This window comes from Hypanus sabinus, chromosome 11 (genome assembly GCF_030144855.1).
Source record: "Hypanus sabinus isolate sHypSab1 chromosome 11, sHypSab1.hap1, whole genome shotgun sequence".
Classification (NCBI taxonomy): Eukaryota; Metazoa; Chordata; class Chondrichthyes; order Myliobatiformes; family Dasyatidae; genus Hypanus; species Hypanus sabinus.
Genome location: NC_082716.1, coordinates 27,074,167 through 27,100,034, shown reverse-complemented (window position 1 = coordinate 27,100,034; position 25,868 = coordinate 27,074,167). Strand labels below are relative to the sequence as shown.

The 25,868-nt window shown below is 39.9% G+C and overlaps 1 protein-coding gene and 1 long non-coding RNA gene across 3 annotated transcripts in view; one reads left to right on the top strand and one right to left on the bottom strand.

Moving 5' to 3' along the window:
• Window positions 1-25,868, top strand: part of LOC132401787 (uncharacterized) — a 97,146-nt gene that overhangs the window by 317 nt on the left and 70,961 nt on the right. The window lies entirely within an intron of this gene.
• cfap57 (cilia and flagella associated protein 57) overlaps window positions 10,886-25,868 on the bottom strand; it is a 66,685-nt gene continuing 51,702 nt past the window's right edge. The window contains exons 18-22 of one of the 2 annotated variants that reach the window (XM_059983984.1): window positions 25,066-25,182; window positions 23,136-23,270; window positions 17,931-18,074; window positions 16,119-16,254; window positions 10,886-11,490 (exon numbers count right to left, since the gene is read on the bottom strand). In XM_059983984.1, coding sequence (XP_059839967.1) covers window positions 11,321-11,490; window positions 16,119-16,254; window positions 17,931-18,074; window positions 23,136-23,270; window positions 25,066-25,182 — 702 coding nt within the window. In that variant the 3' untranslated portion in view covers window positions 10,886-11,320. The remainder of the gene's footprint in view (window positions 11,491-16,118; window positions 16,255-17,930; window positions 18,075-23,135; window positions 23,271-25,065; window positions 25,183-25,868) is intronic. The other variant, XM_059983985.1, reaches the window with a different exon arrangement.

Sequence of the window (25,868 nt, the reverse complement as noted above, 5' to 3'; positions counted from 1 at the left end):
ATGTGACGAGAACTTCTTTGAATTGTAGTTGCGGCAGAAATATTGAAAATGGTGACGTGTTATGCCATGTTAAACTCCCTTGTTTACATTGAGTTTGTTTATCTTAGATAATATTGAAGTACATTTGCCATATCAGAAAAGGAGACCACAATTATAATAGAGAACTGTCTTTCTATCAACCCCAACTCTTACAAAATCTCAAAGACTTACATTTTGGTGATTCTGCCTTGATTTAAAAGACATTTTAACAGGATCCCACCAACAAGTATATCTTTCCCGCCCCCACCCCTCCGCTTTCGGCAGTGATCGCTCCCTATGCGACTCCCTTGTCCATTTGTCTCTCCCCATTGATCTCCCGGCTGATACTTATCCTTGCAAGCAGAACAAATGCCACAACTGCCTTTCCACCTCCTCCCTCACTACCATTCAGGGCCTCATACAGTCCTTCAGGTGAGCTGACACTTCACATGTGAGTCTGTTGAGGTCAGCTACTGTATCCGGTGCTTCCGGTGTGGCCGCCCGTATAGCAATGAGACCCGACGTGGATTGGGAGACTGCTCGGCTGAGCACCTATGCTCCTGCCACAGAAAAAGCAGAATCTCCCAGTGGCCATCCATTTCAATTTACTTCCCATTCCTTTGCTGACATGTCAGTCCATGGCCTCATATCCTGATGTGATGAGACTACACTCAGGTTGAGGAGCAACACCTGATATTGTGTCTGGGTAGCCTCCAACTTGATGGCATACACATTGATTTCTTGAACTTCCAGAAATTGCCCCCTTCACCATTCTCTGTTCCTGTTACTCTCTCTCACTTTATGTTCCTACTTGATCATTACCTCCCTCTGATGCTCTTCCCCTTTCCTTCTTTCCATTGACTTTACCCTCTCCTATCAGCTTACCCTTCTCCAGCACGTTATCTCTTTCACCAATCAACTTCCCAACTCTTTACTTCACCTCTCCCCCCCTCCCATTTATTACCTGTACATCTTCCTCCCCTCTCCCCACCATCTCACTCTGATTCCTCATCTTTTTTTTTCCAGCTCTAATGAGGGGTCTTGGCCCGAAATGTCGACTGTTGAATCTTTTTCATAGGTGCTGCCTGGACTGCTGAGTTCCTTTAACATTTTGTGTGTGTTGCTTGGATTTCTAGCATCTGCAGATTTTGTTGTGCTTGTGTTAAAAATCCCCTTCTTCATTTTCTTTTTTTCCTCCATTTTCAAGAGCTTCTTCAGTGGCTTGGTTGCAGATGGTGGAGTCAGTGGCTCAGAGTACGATAGTATCTTTAACAGTGAATAGTCAACAAGTATACCTAGATGAAAATTGACAGGCATCTAAGGTACAAAGATAACCGGATGAAAATAAAAAAAACTTGGGGGCTCTCAGTACCAGCAACTGTGGTGGTAACTGTTCAGGCTAACAAAATGGCTTCTCTGTATTGTTATAATGAAATGGCTCCTCTGTAATGTTACTTAATGCTGCAATGGGTTTCTATACCTGGAATGTTTGGGTTATAACTGCAGGTAAGGGGGGAACTAACCAATGGAAGATTGTTACACTATCTTGTACTTGTGGGCTAAGTGGGAGTTTGCAGTCTTATTTTGGGAGGAGAGCAAGGAGGACGGACGTGTGAGGAGCGGACAGCGGTTCCAGGACAGCAGATACTTGACGTCAGTGGTTCAAATGGTGGCCGAAGGCTCGGAAGATCGTTGTGGATGGAACTGGAAGTGTGAGCTCCACCGTATTAAAATATTATGTGCACAAACTGATAAACTTACTGAATTGGCGCCTTTAGGTTATCTGTTTCTACTAACCCACCACTAAGAAATAACTATAAAGTTGCAATTGTTTACTCACCTTTGGTGTATTGCCTGGTATTTGTGTTGCGAGCATGTACTGGGGGGGGGGGGATTACACTATTTACATCAAAGTATTGCACTATTGGCAGGGCGAACGGGGGTAAACTGGGGGCACAGATGCTACATTTGCAAGGGGGGAAGAGAGTGGGAAAGAGGTGTTGATATGAGCAGATTTGAAAGCCCTATTGACTTTCATGTGCTTCTGATTCTTCTATTCTTATTTTATACCCATAAGGAAGGCAGGAATTCTTTCATTACAATAATGCATCACAATGTTCACTGGAAATGTTGAAACCCAAGTGTATAAGAAAGTCACACTCTGATGTAGAGATGGTGACCAAACTTTATTCATGAGGATTCCAACTGAACATAAGTGGCTTGGCCGTGTGACACCACGAGATGCAACATCCTCAAAACTAGGACTCCGCGATTAGCGCTAATTGGGTGTCCGCTTAAATGGTACAATTAACATGGAATCACTGAGCGTATTGACATAAACTTAACAATTTTAAACAGAAAGCATCTGGAGGCTGCATTACAGAAAGCAAGTTGCTTGAGAAAAACACAAGGGCCTCTAAATGATTAATGACTCTCAATAAATTACAATTAACCAATTCAGGTGCTCTTAAATACCTCAGAGCTCAATGCTCTCTGGCTCCCTGCACAGGTCTGAAGAGCTCAATTCATAATGTCTTCTTTCCACTCTTAATAATTTCTTCCATGCACTCACAAAGACAGCTGTGGAAAACCAACAGCCACAGGAAGCTCTTGGGACTAGAAGGTTGCAGTTATCAAAGTTTTCCTTTCCAGACTTGTAGATCAGCAGTAGGATTTGTCAGGGGTTTATTCTGTTGAGATTAAGTGAGAAACTAAAGGAATGAAACAACTACCTGACAAGTACAGTGGTGAAAAAATCTCCATGTGAGGACAGGAGAAATCAAAGCCCAAGGGCAGAGAAGTGCTAAGCTCCTTGAAACTACGGTACTCTGCCATTTGGTGTGTTCACAAATGACCTGAGACAAAATTCCAGTCTTTTCCCAATAGCTTTGGTTAATTGTAGAATTAAAATTAACAAGTAATCTAGAATCAAATGTCATTTACAGAATTCCAAATTTCTATCACCTTCATCACTGAAAAACACAGTGCTGAATTTCAAATGATAGCCATGGTCTTAGCTTCTTCAATCAGTAGTAGGAGCCTTGTTCCATGCATTCTATCAGTTCATGTCAACTTTGGGAAAAATTCACCGGTTACCAAATCCCAGGGAAGCCAGTAAACTCTCCATGTAATTTAGCAGTTGGAATTCCAGTATCATTTGGACAAAACTCTTCTGATTTATTAATTTTCAGGATCATTATCTTCCCAAAGGTTTTTTTCACTAATTCTAATTTACTTCCTCAGTTGCAGTCAGAGGGTTTTAGTATCTCATGAAGACAGACAAAAAGTATTTGTTTACTTTCTCTAGTGGAAGCAAGGCTTTATAAACTTGAAACATAATCTCCCTACTTCTGTATTCAATGCTCCAACTAATGAAGGCCACTTTCACTTTTTTACACAAATAATTTAGTTTTTAATATACTGTATATTTCTTCCTGTAATTTATAGATTTTTTTTACACTATTGCAATGAACTGCTGCCACAAAACAGCATATTTCATGATATATGCTAGTGACATTAAACCTGAGTCTGATGTCTAAACTATAGTATCTATCTGTGCTGCCTAACTTCAAGGATCAATGAACTTGTACTCCAGAGATTCTCTGTTCCTTAGTACTCCCTACAACCCTCCCATTCATGATGTTTGTCCCAGCCTCATGGTCCTCTCAAACTGCATCCCCTTTCAGTTGTCTGAATTAAATACCATCTACCATTTTGCATCAATACCTCTCTGCAGACTAAAACAACCTTCCACACTATCCACAACTCCACCACTGTTAGATTTATCCACTAACTTATTGATCATGCTTCCCACATCCTCAACATTCATGTAGGATATAAACTCGAGATTCTGCATATGATAGAAATCCTGAGAAACACTCACAAAGTGCTGGAGGAACTCAGCAAGTATTTATAGAGGGGAATAACAGTTGATGTTTCAGGCTGACCCTTCAGGACTGGAAAGGAAAGGGACAGAAAGGAGTTACTCATGTATAATACAAACATTTTGTAAAATGTGCATATTTGAAACTGCTCCCTTGGCCTTAGGAGAATCATCATCCACATCTCCCCTAGTCTATGTTAGTGTCATAAAAATGAAATTTGTTATTGTTGTAAAAAGTACAAAGTAAATTTATTATCAAAATGCATATATGTCACCATATACAACCCTGAGATTCATTTTTTTGTGGGCAATCAAGAGACGCAGTAGAACCAATGAAAGGTATTTCCATACCAGGCCGTGATGCAACAGTAAATAAACTCTCCACTACACATATATAGAAGTTTCTGAAAGTTCTAGATGACATATCAAATCTTCGCAAACTACTAAGAACGTCGATGCACCGCTGTGGTTTCTTCATAATGGCAGATACATACTGGACCCAGGATAAATTCTCTGAAATCATAACACCAAGGAATTTAAAGTTGCTGAACCTTTCTACCTCTGATTCCCTGCTGAGGACTGGCTCATGGACTCCCGTTTATTTTCTCTGGAAGTCAAAAATCAAATTCTTTGTCTTGCTGATGTTGAGTGAGAGGCTGTTACTGTAGCACCACTCAGCAGATTTTCAATATCCCTCCTATATGCTGATTTGTCACCACCTTTGATTCAACCAATAGTAGTGGTGTCATCAGCAAACTTAAATGTGGCAGTGGAGTTGTACTTAGCCTCACAGTCATAAGTATAAAGTGAGTAAAGCAAGGGCTAAGCACACCGTCATGTGGTGTACCTGTGCTAATGGAGATTGTGGAGGAGATGTTGTTGCCAATCCAAACTGACTGAGGTCTGCAAGTGATGAAATTGAGGATCCAGATGCACAAGGTGATATTGAGGCCTAGGTCTTAAAGCTTATTGATTAGTGTTGTGGGGATGATAGCACTGAATGCCGGACTGTAGTCAATAATGAGCATCCTGGTATTCCAGGATTGAGTGAAGAGTCAATGAAGTGGTATCGTCTTTGACCTGTTGTAATGGTAGGCAAATTGGAGCAGATCCCGGTCGCTTCTCAGACAGGAGTTCATATGTTTGATCACCAGCTTCTCAGTGCACATCATCACAATGGACATAAGTGCTACAGGACAATAGTTATCGAGGTGGGTTACCATGTTCTTCTTTGGTACCAGTATAGCTGAAGCCTCCCCGAAGCAGCTGGGTACCTCGGACTGCCAGAGTGAGAGGTTAAAGATATCAATGAACACTCCAGCCAGTTGATCAGCACAGGTCTTTAGTACTTAGCCAGGTCCCCATCTGGGAAAGGTACTTTCAATCACTTCACCCTCCTGAAGGATGCCAGCACATCGACCTCATTGGTGCAAAGCACATGGTCATCAGGGGCTATGGAAGTTCGTGAAGGTGCCTGCATGTTTTGATGGTCAAAGTGAGCATAAAAGGAGAAGAGCTCATCTGGGAATGAAAACATGTTGTCACCTGCATGTGTTGCATCGTTTCATGTTGTAGGGAGTGATAGCATTCAAACTCTGCCAGAGTTGTAGAGCATCCTTCAGTGATTCAAGTTTGGTCTGGAATTGTAACTCTTCACAAGAGATTGCTTTCTGGAAATCATACCTGGACCTCATGTATTTAACTTGGTGTATATGGCTCTCAGCAGATTACGAATCTCCCAGCGCTTCTGGTGAGGGAAGACACTGATTGATTTTGTGGGGACACACTCATCTGTGACTGTTTTTATAAACTCTGTGACAACTGTAGTGTATTCTTTGAGATACTCTGATCATTTCTTGATATTGGTCAAGGGATAAATATGAGGCAGCGTATTGAGGAAACTTTCAGAAAGTGCTGGTAAGTACACAAGATCTCGGTTTAATATTTAAAATGCAGTCTTTGATTGGACAGTGGCACAGATGCAGTCTGTGTTCCTCCACAGTCCAGAGCAGAGCTTGAAAAACCCAGTCTCGATAAAGGAGAGGTTCTGTCTCGCGGAGCAGTCATCGTAGGAATGGTCTGAGTCAGAGTGTTAAAGTTTTGGCTCAGCAGGCTTTGGTGAGGTAAGCAGGTAGGTTTATTTCTTATTTCAGTTTATTTCTTATTTCTTTTTCTTATTTAAGTCTTGAGAAAATAGGAGGCATGTCTGCAGGACCAATGTTCTGTTCTGGGTCTCAGATGTGGGATTTCCAGGAGACTTCCAGCTTCCTCGATGGCCACACCTGCATCAGGTGCATCAAGATATAGCTCCTTAGAGACCATGTTAATGAACTGGAGCTGCAGCTCGATGACCTTCGGCTTGTTAGGGAAAGAGGAGGTGGTAGACAGGAGCTACAGGGAGGAAAACACCCCACAGGAGACAGATAAAGAGGGAAGGGAAAATATCAGGTAGTGAAGAGCATTTATGTGGCCATACCCCTCAACAATAAGTACTCCATTTTGAGAATTGTTGGGGGGGGGGGTGACCTACATGGGGCAAGCAACAGCAGCCATATCTCTCAGTCTGGCCCTGTGGCACAGAGGGGTAGAGAACTGAAGAGGATGGTAGCTGTAATAGGGGACTCTATAGTCAGGGTGACAGAGAGTCGATTTTGTGGACATGAAAAAGAAACATGGATGGTAGTTTGCCTCTCAGGTGCCAAAGTTACAATGTTTCTGAATGTGTCCACAATGTCCTGTAAAGGTAAAGTGAGCAGCTAGAAGTCATGGTACATATTGGAACCAATGACATAGATAGTGAAGCGGATTCCTGAAAACAGAATACTGGGAGTTCGGAAGGAAGATGAGAAGCAGGACCTCAAGGGTAGTAATCTCAGAATTGCTGCCTGTGCCACACAACAGTGAGGATAGGAATAGAATGAAGTGGCAGGTAAATGTGTGGCTGAAAAATTGGAGAAAGGGGCAGGGATTCAGATTTCTGGATCATTGGGGCCTCTTCTGGAGCAGGTGTGACATGTACAAAGGGTTGGGTTGCATGTGAATTCAAGGTGGACCAATATACTTGTGGACAGGTTTGATAGAGCTGTTGGCAATGGTTTAAACTAACATAGCAGGGGCATAGGAACCACTATGATAGAGCTGAGGATGAGCCAGCAGGTTTACAATTAGATGATGGGTGTATTATGAATGTAAGGAAGGACAAGCCAATGACTAGCTACTAATGCAGACACGACAAAGAGTTAAATTGTACTACAGAGGCAGAATTCAAAAGGGCAAATAATACAGGACTGAAGGCGCTGTATTTAGTTGCGTGTAGTATTTGCAATAAGGTGAATGAAATCATGGTACAATTAGAGATTGGTCAGAATGACGTAGACATCACTGAGTTGTGTCAGAAAGAAGGTCATAGTTGGGAGCTTAATATCAAAGTATATACTTCGTATTGAAAGGACAGGCAGTAAGGCATAGGTAGTGGTGTGGCTCTGTTGGAAAGAGATGGTATTACATCTTTAGAAAGAGGTGACATAGGGTCAGAGAATATAGAATCTTTGTGGGTGGAGTTAAGAGTCTGCAAGGGGTAAAAAGAAGCATTATGGGAACCACATATAGGCATCGAAATAGTAGCCAAAATGTGGGGTTGGGATTGCAAAGGGAGCTGGAAAGGGCAATGGCATAATTGTAATGGGCGACTACAATATGCAAGGGGATTAGGAAAATCAGGTTGGTGTTGGATCATAAGGGAGGGAATTTGTTGAATGGCTGCAAGATGGCTTTTTAAAGCTGTTTGTGCTTGAGCCTCCTTAGTGAAAGGCTACCTTAAGATTGTGTATTCTGTAATAGTCCAGATTTTATTAGGGAGCTTAAGGTAAAGGAACTGTTAGGAGCCAGTGATCATAATGTGATTTAATTCATACTGCAACTTGGAAGGGAGAAGCACAAGTCAGATGTATCAGTATTGCAATGGAATAAAGGGAATTACAGAGGCACGGGAATCTTGCCCAGGTTGATTGGAGGGGGATACTGACAGGGGTGACAGCAGAACAGAGGTTGCTGATGCTTCTGGGAATAATTCACATGGTGTAGGATAGATATGTCCCACAAAAGAAGTTGTTCTCAAATGGCAGGGGTAGGTAACCATCGCTGACAAAGAAAGGTTAAGTGAGTGGGCAATGGCTAGCAGATGTTGGTAAATGCGAGGTCATCCACTTTGGAAGGAAAATTGATAGAGCAGATTATTTACATGGTTAAAAAATTGTAGCATGCTGTTGTGCAGAGGGACTTGACACTGCTTGTGCATGAATCACAAAAGGTTGGATTGCAGGTGCAGCAATCTATCAAGAAGGCAAATGGAATGTTGGACTTCATTGTTAGAGGGATAGAATTTAAGAGCAGGGAGCTTATGCTGCAACTGTACAGGGTACTGGTGAGGCCACAGCTGGAGTACTGCCTGCAGTTCTGGTCTCATATCCTTGAGGAAGGGTATACTGGCTTTGGAGGCGGTGCAGAGGAGATTCACCAGGTTGATTCCACAGATGAGAGGGTTAGACATTGAGGGGTGATTGAGTCGCATAGGACTGTACTTTCTGGAATTCGGAAGAATGAGAGGAGATCTAAAAGAAACATTTGAAAGGGATACATAAGATAGATAAAAGAAGTTTGTTTCCACAGGAGGTGAGACTAGAATTAGGAGACATAGCCTCAAGATTCGGGGAAGTAGATTTATGATGGAGATGAGGAGAAACTGCTTTTCCCAGAAAGTGGTGAATCTGTGGAATTCTCTGCCCAATGAAGCAGTGGGGGCTACATCATTAAGACAAGGTTGGATGGATTTTTAATTTGTGGGGGGTTTAAGGGCTATGGGGAAAAGGCAGGTAGATGGAGATGAGTCCATGGCCAGATCAGCCATGATCTTATTGAATGGTGGAGCAGACTCGATGGGCCAGATGGCCGATTCCTACTTCTGTTTCTTTAAGTTAAGGACTGCATAAAAGCCAAGGAAATTGCATAAGTGAGTTGGAAGTTGGATGATTGGGAAGCTTTTAAAATCCAACAAAATGACACTACATTGATTGGCTTTATATCTCAAACATTAACGAGGTGGCCTACAGGGAAGAAGTCATCTCTCTGACACAGTGGTGTCAAGAAAGAACCTCTTCTCAATGTCACAAGAACAAAGGAGCTGGTTGTGGATTACAGGAGGAATGGAAACAGGCTAACCCCTATTGACATCAATGGATCTGGGGTTGAGAGGGGTAAACAGCTTTAAGTTCCTTGGCATCCACATCACTGAGGACCTCACATGGTCTGCACACACCAGCTGTGTGGTTAAAAAGGCACCACAACGCCTCTTTCACCCCAGACAGTTGTGAAAGTTAGGTATGGGCCTCCAGTTCATAAGAACTTTCTACAGGGACACAATTGAGTGCATTCTGACCGGCTGCATCACTGCCTGGTATGCGAACCGTACATCCCTTAAACACAGGTCTCTGTAGAAGGTGGTGCGGACAGCCCAGCGCATTTGTAGTTGGGAACTTCCCATGATTTAGAATATTTACAAGGACAGGTGTGTGAAAAGGGCCTGTAGGATCACTGGGGACCCAAGCCATCCCAACCACAATCTGTTCCAGCTGCTCCCCTCTGGGAAGTGGTACCACAGCATAAAAGCCAGGATCAACAGGCTCTGGGACAGTTTCTTCCACCGGGCCATCAGACTGATAAACTCCTGCTGACTTGAGTGTACTCTATATTACATTGACTTTTCTATTTATTATAAATTACTATGATTGCACATTTAGATGGAGAAGTAACATAAAGATTTTTATTCCTCATGTATATGAAGGATGTATTAAATAAAGTTAATTCATTCAAAAGCAACTAAAAAAGGTATAAGAAGGGAAATGACGTAATATGAGGGCAAACTAGCCAATAATATAAAGCAGGATACTAAAAGCTTTTTCAGTTATATAAAGAGTAAAAGGGAGGTGAGAGTTGATATTGAAGCATGGGAAAATGATGCTGGTGAGGTAGTAATGGGCGATAAAGAAATGGCAGATGAACTTAATAAATATTTTGCATCCGTCTTCACTGTGGAAGACACTAGCAGTATGCCAGAGGTCCATGAGTGCCATTGCTATTACAAAGGAAAAAGTGCTAGGCAAGCTCAAAGGTCTTAAGTTGGAGAAGTCATCAGGACCAGATGGACCACATTCCAGAGTTCTGAAAGAGGTTGCTGAAGAGACAATGGATGCATTAGATATGATCTTTCAAGAATCACTTGATTCTGGCAAATGTCACTCTAATCTTTATGAAGGAAGGAAGGCAAATGAAAGGAAATTATAGGTCAGTTGGCCTAACCTCAGTGGTTGGGAAAGTGTTGGAATCCATTATTAAGGTTGAGGTTTCCTGGGTGACTGTAAACATGTGACATCACAGGTTGAGGTCTGATCCTCATTCTGACCAAGGCCGGCAGCTGTCCCTGCTGTCCACCAATACATCAGTGAATCGGACTTACAGAGAAACAATGTCCAACAGGGTCTTGCAATCACAGGAAAAGTGACTAAGATGATCACTCGCAATAAGGCTGCACACCGCCTTTGTGAACCGACTCTTCCGACATCTCTCTAACATAAGCAGCAGTACAATCTACACCAAGTCGAGCTCCTTCAGTTTCTCTGCCCACGAGTAACTCACTGATGAGGTAAACCCACAGTACTTCAGTTAATGTCCAACAGGGTCTTGCGATTGTAGATAATTAATTTAAAAAAGCAATAACACATTTGGCTGACCCCATGGAAGCCGCTGTGATTGCATGAGCCACCATCTTGAGGAGGAAAGTGCAGCTGGCATTTGTTTTTTTTCCCCCTATTCGTTCAGTGCCAGCAATCTAAGAAGTTTTCTCCCAATAAATGAGTACATAAAAATCAGGAGGAACAAAGTGCACAGTTTCATTGGAAGTTCAAGTGAACAGGGGCCAGCATGAACACACAGAAGCATGAAAATATGAAGACAATAGTTCCTTTAATTTGTTAACACCAATTGACATTTAAATTTCAGAATTATAATTTGTGCTGCACCCAGTTGTTCTATGATAATTGAGTAATAAACAGTTTTTTCTATTCTCTCATCACAAACATAGAAATTCTTTAACTGAACATTAAAAAGGCAAAATCCAATCTGGTTAAAATGAAAAAAACAAGTTAATGTCATGCATCTCACTGTACAGGAAAATATTTTGCTTAATGAAATGAATATAATGAACAAGTTAATAGTGTAATATTAAAGTACAGATCACTATTGCTTTGAAACAGAATGGATTTAAAGAGTTTTCAAAATTGACAAGTTTAATATTAAGCATTGTGCATTGTAAGTTTTGTGCCAGTTTACACACAAAAGAAAATGCTGCACTGGTTTCTCAAATGTTTATAAGACATTCAGTGCAGGTAACACTATTCCAGGCTGTTGTTGGTGTTCCTCTACTGTCTGAATTTTTTCTCGAAGTTGCTTAATTTCCAGTCGCTGTAGTTCAATGATCCGTTCTGACTCCTGGTCGAAATTAAGGCGTGTAACTCTACCATTTCTTGAACAATTGTCTGGAAAGAAGCAAACCGTGTTTGTTCTTTTATCTAATATTCTGACATTAAACAAAAATAAGTATATGTACCTGCTCCTTGTGTTGATGTGTGCAGTGAAAGACTATCTGAGTGATAAAAGACATGGTCATAAATTATGGGTGAGTGGCCATTAGCAGGCGTGGATATGGTAAGTTGAACAGCCTATTTCCATGCTCTATGACTCTAAAGAGCCTATCCCCAGCACCATTAAACAGTGCCTATAAAAAGTATTCATCCCCCCTCCCCCTGGAAGTCTTCATGTTTTATTGTTTTACACTATTGAATCACAGTGGATTTAATTTGGCTTTTGTTGATACTGTTCAACAGAAAAAGACTCCTTTGTGTCAAAGTGAAAACGAATCTCTACAAAACATAAAATAAATGTTTGCATAAGTAATCACCTTCTTTAATTCAGTATTTAGTAGATGCACCTTTGGCAGCAATTACAGCCTTGAGTCTGTGTGGATAGGTCTCTATTGGCTTTGCACATCTGGACACTGCAATTTTTCCCTATTTTTACAAAATTGCTCAAGGTCTGTCAGATTGCATGGGGATCATGAATAAACAGCCCTTTTCAAGTTCAGCCACAAATTCTAATTGGATTGAGGTCTGGGCTCTGACTTGGCCATACCAGGACATTAACTTTGTTGTTTTTAAGCCATTCCTGTGTAACTTTGGCTTTATGCTTGGGATCTTTGTCTTGCTGGAAAACAGATCTTCTCCCAAGTCACAGTTCTCTTGCAGACTGCATCAGGTTTTCTTCCTTAGGATTTCCCCATATTTTACTGCATTCATTTTACCCTCTACCTTCACAAGCCTTCCAGGGCCCACAGCAGTGAAGCATTCCCACAGCAAGATGCAGCTACCACCATGCTTCATGGTAGGGACGGTGTGTTTTTTGATGATATGCAGGAAGGGGTGGAGCTTAGGAGATGATGGCGCCTAATGGCAACTTCTTTGCTTGCATATTCGGAAACAGCTCTATTTCTATCTTTAAGATCTCTATTTTTTCCCTTTGAGGGTTCTTTTGAAGTCCCTGACCTGGGGTTACACACTGACTTCGGTTCTTTGTGGGAATGGTACCCGCTCTTGGGGTCTCACGGCTGGCTGCTATTCAATATGCCAAGGATGCGGCCTAGAAGACTAGTGCGCCTCGGGGTTATGGGATTTTGTGGCTTTGGAGGCGAGCGGTCTCAAGGTCAGTGCCTCTGCAGGAACCTGGTGTGCTTGGAGTACATGGAAGTTCGAAAGCAGCTAGCTGGCTGCTGGCTGTGTGCCCAGAGACCTGAGTTCTTTGGACACAGAGCTTGGAAAAAGCAATGCAACAGACTTTTAACACCGTAAATCAGCAAGTTGTTTTGTTTTGTCTCCCCCCCTCGCTGTGAAGTGGGGACACCTCTTTTTCCCTTATTAGGGAAAGAGAGAGAGCCTGTGGTATGTCGAGTTACCGGGTGAACAAGTAGAACAAGTAGTCCTTGGGGTACTGCAAGTCTGTGTCTTTATTGATGCTTTGCTGCATGCTTGAGTGCTCGGCTGGGGGGGGGGGCGATACTTTTTTTGCTGGTGGGGAGGGGGGATCATTGCTTTGCTGCTGCTTATGCGTGGGAGGGGGGAGCTGGTGGGGGCTTTGGGGTTTTAACATTTAACTGTCATTCATTCTTTGGGGCACTCCGTGGATGATTGCAAAGAAGAAAAGAATTTCAGGATGTGTATTGTAATATTTCTCTGACATTAAGTGTACCTTTGAAACCTTTGACATCTTTGATATGTGGTGTTTGGCTTATGCTAAACATAGCATTTAAACTGATGGCCAAAAAACTCAATTTTGGTTTCATCAGACCATAGAAACTTCTTCTAGCTGACTTCAAGAGTCTCCCACATGCCTTCTGGCAAACTCTAGCCAAGATTTTGTGTGAATTTTTTTCAACAGGTGCTTTCTCTTTGCCACTGTCCCATAAAACTGCGAATGTTGAAGCACCTGGGCAACAGTTGTTGTATGCGGAGTCTCTTCCATCTCAGCCACTGAAGCTTGTAACTCCACCAGAGTTGTCATAGGTCTCTTGGTGGCCTCCCTCACTAGTCCCCTTCTTGCACAGTCATTCAATTTTTGAGGATGGCCTGCTCTAGGCAGATATACAGCTGTGCCATATTCTTTCCATTTCTTGATGATTGACTTAACTGTACTCCAAGGGACATTCACTGACTTGGAAATTTTCTTGTATCTATCTCCCGACTTGTACTTTTTTATAATCTTTTCATGGAGTTGCTTGGAGTGTTCTTTTGTCTTCCTGGTATAGTTTTTGTCAAGATACTGACTCACCAGTAGTTGGACCTTCCAGATACAGGTGTATTTTTACTACAATCAATTGAAACACATTGACTGCACACAGTGATCTCCATTTAACTAATTGTGTGACTTCTTAAACCAATTGACTGCACCAGTGGTGAATTGGTGTGTCATATTTAAGGGGGGGGGGGTTGAATATTTATGCAATCAATTACTTCGTGTTCTATATTTGTAAATAAGTAGATTACTTTGTGGAGATCAGTTTTCACCTTGACACAAAAGTCTTTTTCAATTAATCAGGGTAAAAAAAACCAAATTAAATCCACTGTGATTCAATGTTTTAAAACATTAAAACATGACAACTTCTTGGGGGGGGGGGTGAATACCTTTTATGGGCACGGTAACTAGCAATACCACATAGTCCTATTCAACATAGGGGACATAACTTGTCTTGATGTTGCTCTCTAAGAAATAAAGCAAAATGTGGAATTTATTGCCACAGACGATTGTGGAGGCCGGCATTGGGTATATTTAAAGAGGTTGATAGTTTCTTGATTGATAAGGGTGTCAAAGGTTACAGGGAGAAGGCAAGAGGAAGACAATGAAGAGGGATAATAAATAAGCCATGATGGAAGGGTGGAGCAGATATGATGGGCCTTACTGCCTAATGATGCTCATATGTCTTATGGTCTGTCACTTAATTATGACAGAGTAGCTGCCCATCTTTGGCCAATTATTTTAGAAGACAATTAAATTGTTAATATATTATTATATACATATTGTAGGTATCCATTTACAGACAACATTCTGTCTAAGGAAACATATTAACTCTTTCACAAAACCAGTCTGTGGACATGCAATCAATGCACTGCTATTGGCTTTATGAAGGATCAAGAAGGTTCAAAGATCAAGGATCATCTTTATTCACCATACATTTACAGTACATTAGGGAAATGAGTCAATCAAGCTAATAATTAACAGTTTAGCGCATGTTACTACTCAGTTGCCAGTTCAGGTTTATCTACAGAGTTTATAATGGTCCAGGGCAGTAGCTACCAAACCTTAAAGAGAATTATCTCATAACTTGGTATGTCCTTCAATACTATCATGATCCAAAGTACATTTTTAACATAAAAATGAGGCTGGTAAACAGCAGTTAAACAAAAGTTTGCCTCTGAAGGAGACAATAGAAGTGAACTTCTACAGGACATCTGATTTTCTTTTACTGTATAACTTTGGAGTAATGCAGTAATTTAGCGAAATAACATCAGAAGAGTTTCCTTGAAATTTCACCCATAGTTTCATAACTGTATAAAAAAGTCTTGAGAGGTAGGTTTTTCTGAGCAAGGATGTGGACTATGCTCATAAAGGAGCCTGCATAATATTCTGCCTAAAGAAAGAAACTGAACTTTTTTTTAAGGGCAAACAAGAAAAAATCTGCAGGTGCTTTTTTTTAAGGGTTTTGACTTTCCTGTGGTTGCTTTACTAAGAAATCCAATAGCCTCACGTGCAAAATAACTGGCAATTTAGTGAGGTTAAATTCAATGAAATTCTTTGGATTTATTTTAAATTACAATGAACCCATTTCCAGTCAAATCTACCAAGTGAACAGAATTCTAGTAAACATAATTCTGTTCAATAAATTCATTAAATCAGAGCCCTGGTGAGACCACACCTGGAGTATTGTGTACAATTTTGGTCTCCAGGGTTAAGAAAGGACATCCTGGCTGTAGAGGAAGTGCGGCGTAGATTCACGAGGTTAATTCCTGGGATGTCTGGACTGTCTTAAGCAGAGAGATTAGAGAGACTGGGCTTGTACACGCTGGAATTAAGGAGATCGAGAGGGGATCTGATTGAAACATATAAGATTATTAAGGGATTGGACAAGATAGAGGCAGGAAATATGTTCCAGATGCTGGGAGAGTCCAGTACCAGAGGGCATGGTTTGAGAATAAGGAGTAGGTCATTTAGGACAGAGTTAAGGAGGAACTTCATCTCCCAGAGAGTTGTGGGGGTCTGGAATGCACTGCCTTGGAAGGCAGTGGAGGCCAATTCTATGGATGCTTTCAAGAAGGGGCTAGATAGGTATCTAATGGATAGAGGAATCAAGGGATATGGGGACAAGGCAGGAACTGGGTATTGATAGTAGATGATCAGCCATGATCTCAAAATGGCGGTGCAGGCTCGAAGGGCCGAATGGTCTACTTCTGCACCTATTGTCTATTGTCTATTAAATATACCCTGGATGAGATTAACTGGACTTTCCTGGTTTCCTTGTGCTGCTTCCCTGTAAACTACAGGTGAGATTGAAATAGTTTACCTTTAAAGTCAACAACACATGGTTTCTTGGTCTTCTTCAAAGTTCCAAGAGTTACTTCCAAATCATGTACCTTGATTCGAGAAATCTTCAGTTCCTGCCTCAGATCATTTATCTCCTTAATTAAAGCAACATTTTCCTGAGAAAATGAAAAAGGTTGGCTTAGAAATTTGTTCCCAACTAAAAGCAGACTGAATACCAGAAGTGGATACAATATTGTGTGTCTGTAATTACAAGGAAAACTTTATAATATTATCATTCTTACCCTCAGTCATTAGGTTCTATAATGAGTCAACCTATAGCTGGGCAAGTAATGACCACCTCCTGTTAGACTGTTTGAGGTAACTTATTTTTCATTCTTTCATTCTTGTCTTCTAATATTTGTATACCTGTGTACTTGTAATGCTACTGTGATACTGTAATTTCCTTTGGGATCAAAAAAGTTATCTATTTCTCTATCTATAATGGATCCCAGCAGTTTAACAATAACTAGCTTAAGTTTAAAATGGGAGCATAACTTTCCTACAATATAGTTCATGATTAAGTCATATGGGACCATGTTATAAATGAGAAATAATGGTAAACAGTCATATTATTAAAATTATTTTTCATGTTTTAACATCATGATTCATAAAAAAAATCTTTCTGCAGACTCTAATGCTAGCATCATTACACAACTCCTAATAGTACATTCATTTAGTGCACTTAACTTCCCCAATGTGCTTAACTAATGATTATCAGACTCAATCAAGATGCAGAGATGGAGAAGGAATGATCAAAAAGAACTGAGTTTTAGGAAAGGCTAGATAGAAGTGAAAGGTAGAGATACAGATGTAGCAGGGAGCTTGCTGATAGTTTCAGTCTTTCTGCCACAAGGAAAATGGCTCATTATTCACCTGCTGCTGGAGTGAGAAGAAGACAGTGAATGGAGGATCTGAGGAAGGACAGAGTGGATAGGGGAGGATATTACTGCCAAGTGGTTATAGATTTTCAGACTCAAAGATATCCAAATTTAAAAAAACTTGCTGGTGTACACCAACTTAGCATGTTGAGTACTTCTCTGAAATATTTTCCAATTTCAATGCTTGAGATCATATTTGAGGAAGGTACTGATTCAATTCACCTGTAACACATCGTTTACTTTCCAATCCATCAGCTGACCAAGGGGAGAACATTTTATTCTGGCACCTGGGCTGACCATGCAACAAATTAGGGCTTCAAACTCAAAGGATCAGGTTCCTGAAAATATGTCCCTTAAATAACTGTTTAATGCTGGAAGCTTTTTATGCTCACATGTAATGTCCTATACAATGTGCATTAGAGGGTGACAGTACATAAAGGAATGCAAGCCTATAATAGAGCCTAACTAATCTCCCAACAATTAATTTAAATGGATGATAACTCAGATAGTTCAGAACATCTTCCATCACATTTTCCTTGGTGCTTCTCCAGGTGATTATTTAATGTCTAGCACAAAAGAGCTAAATCTGTTTATTGTGAAGGACAATAACATTAATTCAAACACACATTAGTTTATGCAATTCTTATGAGGGCTGCTGAATGGTGAGAGATTGTTTATTGTAATTCTTCAGTACACAAGGGTAAAGGAGAACTAAATATGAAATGATATTATTCCATGAACACTTAAACATAATAATGTTGAATTTTCCATGGGAAAATTAACAACAAGATAAATATAACTAACAGGATGTAAAATATCTAGACTATCAGACATGTGGAAACAACTTATTAAAGTTTATTACAGTTAATTACATTATTAACCATTATTCTGTTGCTTAGACTGGGTTTTCCTACCTGCATGATACGGACATTGTCAGTACGGTGAATTTCTGCATCTGTCAATAGTTTTTTCTGAAGTGTTGCAATGCTTTTTTCCAGATGGTTTCTTTGTCGTCCAAATTCTTGCTGAATGTCTAAATCAATGGCTGCAATATCAAACTAACAAGTAGAAAATAGTTAAACCTGAAAAACTATTTAATTTGGCGTATTAAATTAAAAATTAGATTTCCTCATGCAAATAGAAAAGGCATGTCAGAAAGGCAATGTCATGATAATTGTTAGGGATTTTAACATGAAAGTGGATTGGGAAATCCAGGTTGGTACTGGACCTTAAGAGAGAGAACTTGCAGAGTGTCTAAAGGATGACTTTTTAGAACAGCTTGTTGTTGAGCCCACTAGGAGATTGGCTGTGCTGGATTGGGTGTTGTGCAATGATCCGGAGGTGATAAGAGAGCTTAAGGTTAAGGAACCCTTAGGGAACAGTGATCACAATACGATGGAGTTCACTTTGAAATTTGAGGAGAAACTATATTTGAATGTGTCAGTATTTCAGTGGAATAAAGGTACTTACAATGGCATGAGAGGGGAACTGGTCAAAGTTGACTAGAAAGGGACACTAGCAGGAAGGACAGCAAAGCAGCAATGGCTGGAGTTGCTGCAAAAAATGAGGAAAGTGCAGATATATTCCAAATAAGAAGAATTTTTCGAATGGAAGAAGGACACTAAGAAGATCATTAGGAAGGAAAAGATGAATTATGAAAAGAAGCTAGCAACTAACATCAAAGAAGATACTAAAAGCTTTTCTAAGTATTTAAAGGGTAAAAGAGAGTCGAGGGTAGATATAGGACCAATTGAATGACACTGGAGATATCGTAATGAGAGACACAAAGACTGCAGAGGAACTGAATGAGTATTTTGCATCAGTCTTCACTGATCTGCAGTATACAGGCGGCTCTCCTTATCCACGAGAGATTGGTTCCGGGACCTCTTGCGGATACCAAAAAACATAGATGCTCAAGTTCTTTATTTAACCTGTTTCAGTGCGGTGGACTTTAGGACCCAGCGGAACCCCAGACCTTATTTAACCTGTCTAAGTGCGGTGGTCTTTAGGACCCGGTGGAGTTCTGAATTCACAGTGATTCTATTCATGAAAATTATCACGATTGAAAATAAAGTGGAAATAATAAAGCGATTGGAAAGAGGTGAAACACCATCAGTCATTGGAAAAACGTTAGGCTACAGTCGATCAACAATCGGAACAACTTTAAAGGATAAAGTGAGAAAGGCTCTGCCCCGATGAAAGCTACAATTATTACTAAGCAGCATAGTGGTTTAATTATTGAAATACATATGTTTCTTAAGTGTTTTATATACATAGAAAGGTAAAATATATATTGTATACTGATGAACGTTTAACTAACTGACACTAAATACACAGATGTACCTGTTCTGACTTATTTAGTAAGAGAACTTCCGATTTTTTTCAATCTCGATCCATGATAACCTACGCACATCCTCCTGTATACTTTAAATCATCTCTAGATTACTTATAATACCTAATACAATGTAAATGCTATGCAAATAGTTGTTATACTGCATTGTTTAGGGAATAATGACGAGAAAAAAATGTCTGTACATGCTCGAACAGTAAGTGGTAGAAGAGCACTTCCGGGTTTTCTCGATTTGCGATTGGTTGAATTCGCGCATACGGAACTCGCGGATAAGGAGGGCTGACTGTACCAGACTTTCAAGAGTGTCAGGGAAGTGAAGTATGTGCAGTGAAAATTACAACAGAGAAGGTGCTCAGGAAGCTTAGTGGTGTGAGGGTGGATATATCTCCTGAACCTGATGGAATGCACCCTCGGGTTCTGAAGGAAGTAGCTGGAGAGATTGCAGAGGCATTAACAATGATCTTTCAAGAACTGATAGATTCTGGCATTGTACTGGATGACTACAAATGTTACTCCACTATTTAAGAAGCGTGGGAGGCAGTAGAAAAAAAACTATAGATCTGTTCCCTGAATCAGTGGTTGGGAAGTTGTTGGAATCGATTGTTAGGGATGAGATTATGGATTACTTGGAGGTACGTGACAAGATAAGTCAAAACCAGCAAGGTTTCCTGAAGGAAAATCCTGCCTGACAGACCTACTGCAATTTTTTGAGGAAGTTACAAGCAGGGTAGACAAAAGAGATGCAATACATATGGCATACTTGGATTTTCAGCAGGCCTTTGACAAGGTGCTGCACATGAGGCTGCTTAGCAAGATAAGAGCCCATGCAATCCATTGATCATGTGGATAGTCAGAGGCTTTTTCCCAGGGCTGAAATGGCTATCACGAGAGGGCACAGTTTTAAGGTGCTTGGAAGTAAGCACAGAGGAGATGTCAGGGGTAAGTTTTTTACGCAGAGTGCACGAGTGCATGGAATGGGCTGCCGGCCATGGTGGTGGAGACGGATACAATAGGGTCTTTTAAGAGGCTCCTGTTCAGGTACATGGAGCTTAGAAAAATAGAGAGCTATGGGTAACCCTAAATAAGTTCTAAAGTAAATACATGTTCCGCACAGCATTGTGGGCCAAAGGGCTTGTATTGTGCTATAGGTTTTCTATGTTTCTATGAAATTACTGATGTCAATAACTTTCCTCTCGAGCAGAGAAGACCAAGATAATCTAATTTAATATTTTAGAATTATGCATTGTTTGATATGATGAATTGAATTTTTTCCCCTTTCAGGAAAGATATGGAGGCTTTGGAGATAGTGTAGAAAAGGTTCACCAGAATGTCGTTTAGACTGAGGATTGTTAGCTATAACAAAAAGTTGGACAAACTTGGATTGTTTGCTTTAGAGCAGGGTTCCCAACATGGGGTCCACAGACCCCTTGTTTAATGATATTGGTCCATGGCACAAAAAAGGTTGGGAACCCCTACTCTGGAGTGTTGGGAGGCTGGAAACTGAAAAAAAAACGATATTAAATAATGAAAGACATCGATGGAGTAAATAGTCTTTTTTTCTCCAAGGTGAAAATATCAAATACAAGGTTTAAAGTGATAGGGGAATGTTTAAAGGAGATGTGCAAGGCAAGATTTTTGTAACGGAGTGGTAGGTGCCTGGAACACATCGCCAGGGCAGATGGTACAAGTGCGTAGAAAGATACAGGTACAGACAGGGAATAGAGGGTTAGAGACCATGTGCAGGCAGGTTAGATTAGTCAGAAAGGCCTATTCCTGCACTCCACTGTTCTGTGTACAAATGTGAATGCAATGGTAGAACTGTATCAGTTTAAACAAATTCTTAGGCTTTATCTGGTGAAACCAGAAAGGAAGTTCCTGTACAGACAGTGTCATCAAGATATGAAGTGTCTTAGTGACTGAGTAGTTGAAGCACAATATGCTTTGGGGAAACTGCAAGGACATTAGAATAGCTTTAGATTATATTAATAAGGAGCTAATACAGACAGGGTCAGGATATACTTAGAACAATACTTATTGATATAAATTTCTAATCCTAGCACTGTTTGTTCCAATTTGTGGAAATTGGAAAGCAGCAAAATTTCCGTGAGTGCAAATACTAGAGGCCACCAGCTACAGCAAGGGGAGGCACATCCAGTTGACAGGTAAATTTCAGAGAATAGCTTTCAAGAGGATGCTCTGTGAGGGAAACTGAAGGAATCAAGATAGAGGTGTGCAACCATGCTACCTCGTGGAGAAGTGCCACTCCTCTTGGTTCAACTTTGCCACCTATGCATTCACAGCTTGGACTGAGTGAAACAGGTTTTACTCTTCAAGTTGTCATGACAAAATCTTCCAAATCTACTGGCAAGATAATTAACCTTTTTTGTTACTGAGTACTCTGGTTTCTTCCCACATTCCAAAGACTTACAGTTAGGATTTGTGATTGTGGGCATGCTGTGTTGATGCTGGAAGTGGGCTATTCCTCACTGATTTGATATGACATAATGCATTTTGCTATATGTTTCAAAGACAAATAAAGCTAACTTTCCAAAAAAAAAACATAACATTGGACCCATCTCTCAGGACAACATCCCCAGCACTGAGGCTGTAATTACACTTGGTCAGTTCCGATGAGCCAGCCACATCATTAGCATGCTTGATAACACAGCTCTAAGATTACCAGAAAGACAGAGGAAATGATTCAGATATGTTCTCAGAGTCTCCTGCCCAGGGACTGAGAGTTACAAGCCTTACTGGCTTCCTACAAATACAGGCAATCATCAGATTTACTCGTGCCTATTAAAAGCACAGACAGTTTTAGGAACCTGAAGCCTTCCCACTTCCTGAAAGTGAAGGTTATTGTTGAACCTAAGAATAAATTCCTGATGATGAATGTGATGAAGAAGTCTGAAGAAGTTCCCACTACTGGACATTGGCATTATTCGGAGGGAGGAGACCTTGGAAGCATGAGCTCTCATGATGCTGCATGATTACTAAAAGGCCACTGCAAGTGAATAAGAAACCTAATGTGATAGTCTCAATTGCGAGCAGAATCAAATGCAAATCACCAAATTCCTGAATATTTTACATCGATAAGCAAAAGAGTCAGAAATGAGCAATTGAAGTTACAATGAGACCAGCCATGATCTTATTCAATGGTAGAGCAGATTTGGGATCATGGACCTAATCCTGCTCCTTCCCTCTACCTTTCACTCCTATGGTTGCTCACACCACTGTGCTCTTCATTACACCAACTGAAGCACTCAAACAGCAAGTGAAAATCACTGCAGGTCTCATCAACAGGAGATTTTTCTAGAGCACCTTGCAGGGCAAACCAAACAGATGTGGAGATTTTACCCTCATGTACTGTATAATAAGGTAAAGTGAAGATAGCAAGGGGTGGTTATGGTGGTTCTTGAGAATCATGATGGAGATGGTGAACATACAACAAGAATTAGTTGTAGGGTAATTGCTGCAGGACCCAGTATAGACCAGGGCCAAATAGCTTACTCCTATGCTATTAGAAATTAAGAAAAATTGACATGAAAGTGAAACAACTAAATAGAAGGTAGGTTTAACAAATTTTGAACATTGTCCATTTCCAATCTGACAATCTGAATCCACTGCAGATAGTTAACTGGAGAAAAATTTTTCACGATGGGCACAGTTCCATGTGATAAATTGTTGTCTGACTTCAACAGCTATACAATTCAACTGCACAGAGCAGAGATGCACACCGTAAATGTTTAAATTATACAAATGGTCTTACCACATCTGTCTGGGGTACATATTTCTCATACAATTGTTGCACACTTTCCTTCAGTTTTTTTGGATCTTGGATAAACCCCACGCAGTTGTACACATCAGTCTTAAAATGTTTGACAACAGATTCAACACGATGCACCTGAAAGTGAAAAAATGGGAAACCATTAGAAATGAAGGGAATCACAAAGAAGGAGAAAAAGAAGAATTTTAAAAAGAATAATATCAGTTATTTAAAATATTTATAGTTTTAAATTGGATTTACTACTGATTTGATGCAGACCCAATATTATGCAGATAGCACAAAGAATCAAACTGGGGTTTACCAAGATGTCATGAATTGGGACATGCTTGCTAGTATTGTGATGCCACCAACTTCTAATAATACAGATGTTTAAAATTAGAAGCTATTGTAAATCAGATTGCAAAGAACTTTGTACTACATGTAATGATATTTTACTGTAAAATTAATACTGAAAGTATGTTTAACAATAAAGGATTATTTCCATTGTGTAATTCTCTTTATTGAGCATTAATATCTTATGGCTTAATTTAAACATTTGCCTCAAAAAGATGAAAAATTAAAGAAAGGCGTGCCTTGCATACATATAAATCATGACTACAAGGTGTCCAAGGACTCAAAAAAGTACTTTTTGAAACAGAATCATATTGCCATGTAAGAAATATGGCAGCCAGTTTAGAAATGATATTTTTAAGTATTTGTTAAGATAAATATTGATCAACTGTCAGAGAGAATGGCCTTGCTGTTCTTCAGGGTAGTGCCATAGATCATTTACAAAAGTCAAGAAGTAAATTTTATTATCAAAGTACGTATATGTCACCAAACACTAAACTGAGATTGATTTTCTTGCAGGCATTTATTGGTACAACAGAACCAATGGAAGATCACTCACAAATGAAGACTGACAAATAATGCAATACTAAAAGAAACAAGTAATAATAAATAAATAAACAAACAAACAAATAAATAAAACTGAGAACATGATATGTAGAGTCCTTGAAAGTAAGTCCAAAAGTTATGTTCATTGACCTGTTCAGTGTTGTGGTGAGTGAAGATGTCCACACAGATTCAGGAGCCTAATGGTTGAAGTGTTGTAATTGTTCCTGAACCAGATGGTATGGGACCTAAGGCTCCTGAATCTCCTTCTTGATAAGAGCATGACTCGGATGGTGAAGTTCTTGATGATGGATACCTGAAATTTACATCCACTTCAAATGGAATCTATATCTTCTCTATAATTACTCATGCTAAGATGGTACCTCCAACACGGGAGTATTTCATTGGTGTGACATTGAACTGTGAAATGTAAAATGCTGAATAAATCTGTGGAATAGGACACAAATCATAAATAATTTCATTAGGCAAGAGCACTTCTCCAATTCATGGACATCTGGTTCTAGGTTCTGATACTGGTGTATATTCTGGTAATAACTACAGGGGTGATCGTTAAAGAGAATGAACATTAAACAGTTAAGGTACATATCAATATAATCTAATAGAATGGCAGAACACAGCTGAAGGATGAAATAGCCAAGTCCTGTCCCTATTCTGTTAGATGCTATTGGTAAAAATCTGCTGAGGACAGTTTTCCTTAAAGCCTGTTCAGTTCAGAATTAGATCAACAAAAAAAGTTGGTATGAATAACCAATTAAAACTTCATTTGTCTTCTTCCATTTCAAGTAATACTGTTTGAGTCAAAACCCATCAATATCACAATAGCATAGTTTATTTTAAATTTGAAATAGATAAGGTTTTTATAGTCTAAGTAATTTTTGCATGCATTTGGAGAATTACCTACCAAAATGTTTATTGAAAGGTCATTTTGATTATATATTTAACACAATACTAAACGGGAAAGCTTATATGTCTGTGTATGTCAGCATGTAAATGCAAACATGGTTAGATCTACTCAAACCTTCTCCATTTCTTTACGCATCTCTGCCTCTGTTGCTTTCAGCTTCTGTTTGAGCTCTCCAATATTAAGTTCCAGTTGTGTATTATGCTTATGGAATAATTCCAACTCATTTTCCATCTGTAAAGATACCAGAAAAAATATTGTTAGTAATCTCAGGTCTTCCTGCCTGAAAACTGTAAGAGGTGATTAACTACATAACTATTCTTTTGTTTAGTTAATTTGATACTTTAAATATCAACCTTACATTATGCTTCTGCTTAGAAAACAATATTTTATATTGATAATGTGCCAAAAATTGGAACATTATATCATTGGATAGAGAACTTCAAGTCTCATCTTTTTTAAAACTTAAGTGGGAAGACACTATGAAAGTACAGATCTGATAGTTTAGTGTCAGCTGTAGGGAAGAGTTTGGAAACTATCATTAGGAAGAGGATTGAATACTGAATCTAAGAGTATCTAATCTCATATCAAACTAAACTGAAATCAGCAAACACTGGTGGGTAGATCTAAGCAACACACACAAAATACTGGTGGAATGCAACAGGCCAGGCAGCATCTATAAGAAGAAGCATTGTCGACGTTTCGGGCCGAGACCCTTCGTTAGAGGGTACCCATTTAAAACAGAGATGAGGAGAAATTTTTTCAGCCAGAGGGTCATGTATTTATGGAATTCGTTGCCACACACAGCTGTGGAGGCCCAATCATTGAGGGTTTTTAAGGAGGAGATTGACAGGTATCTAATTAGTCAGGGTATCAAGGGATATGGGAAAAAAGCCAGAAGTTGGAACTAGACAGGAGAA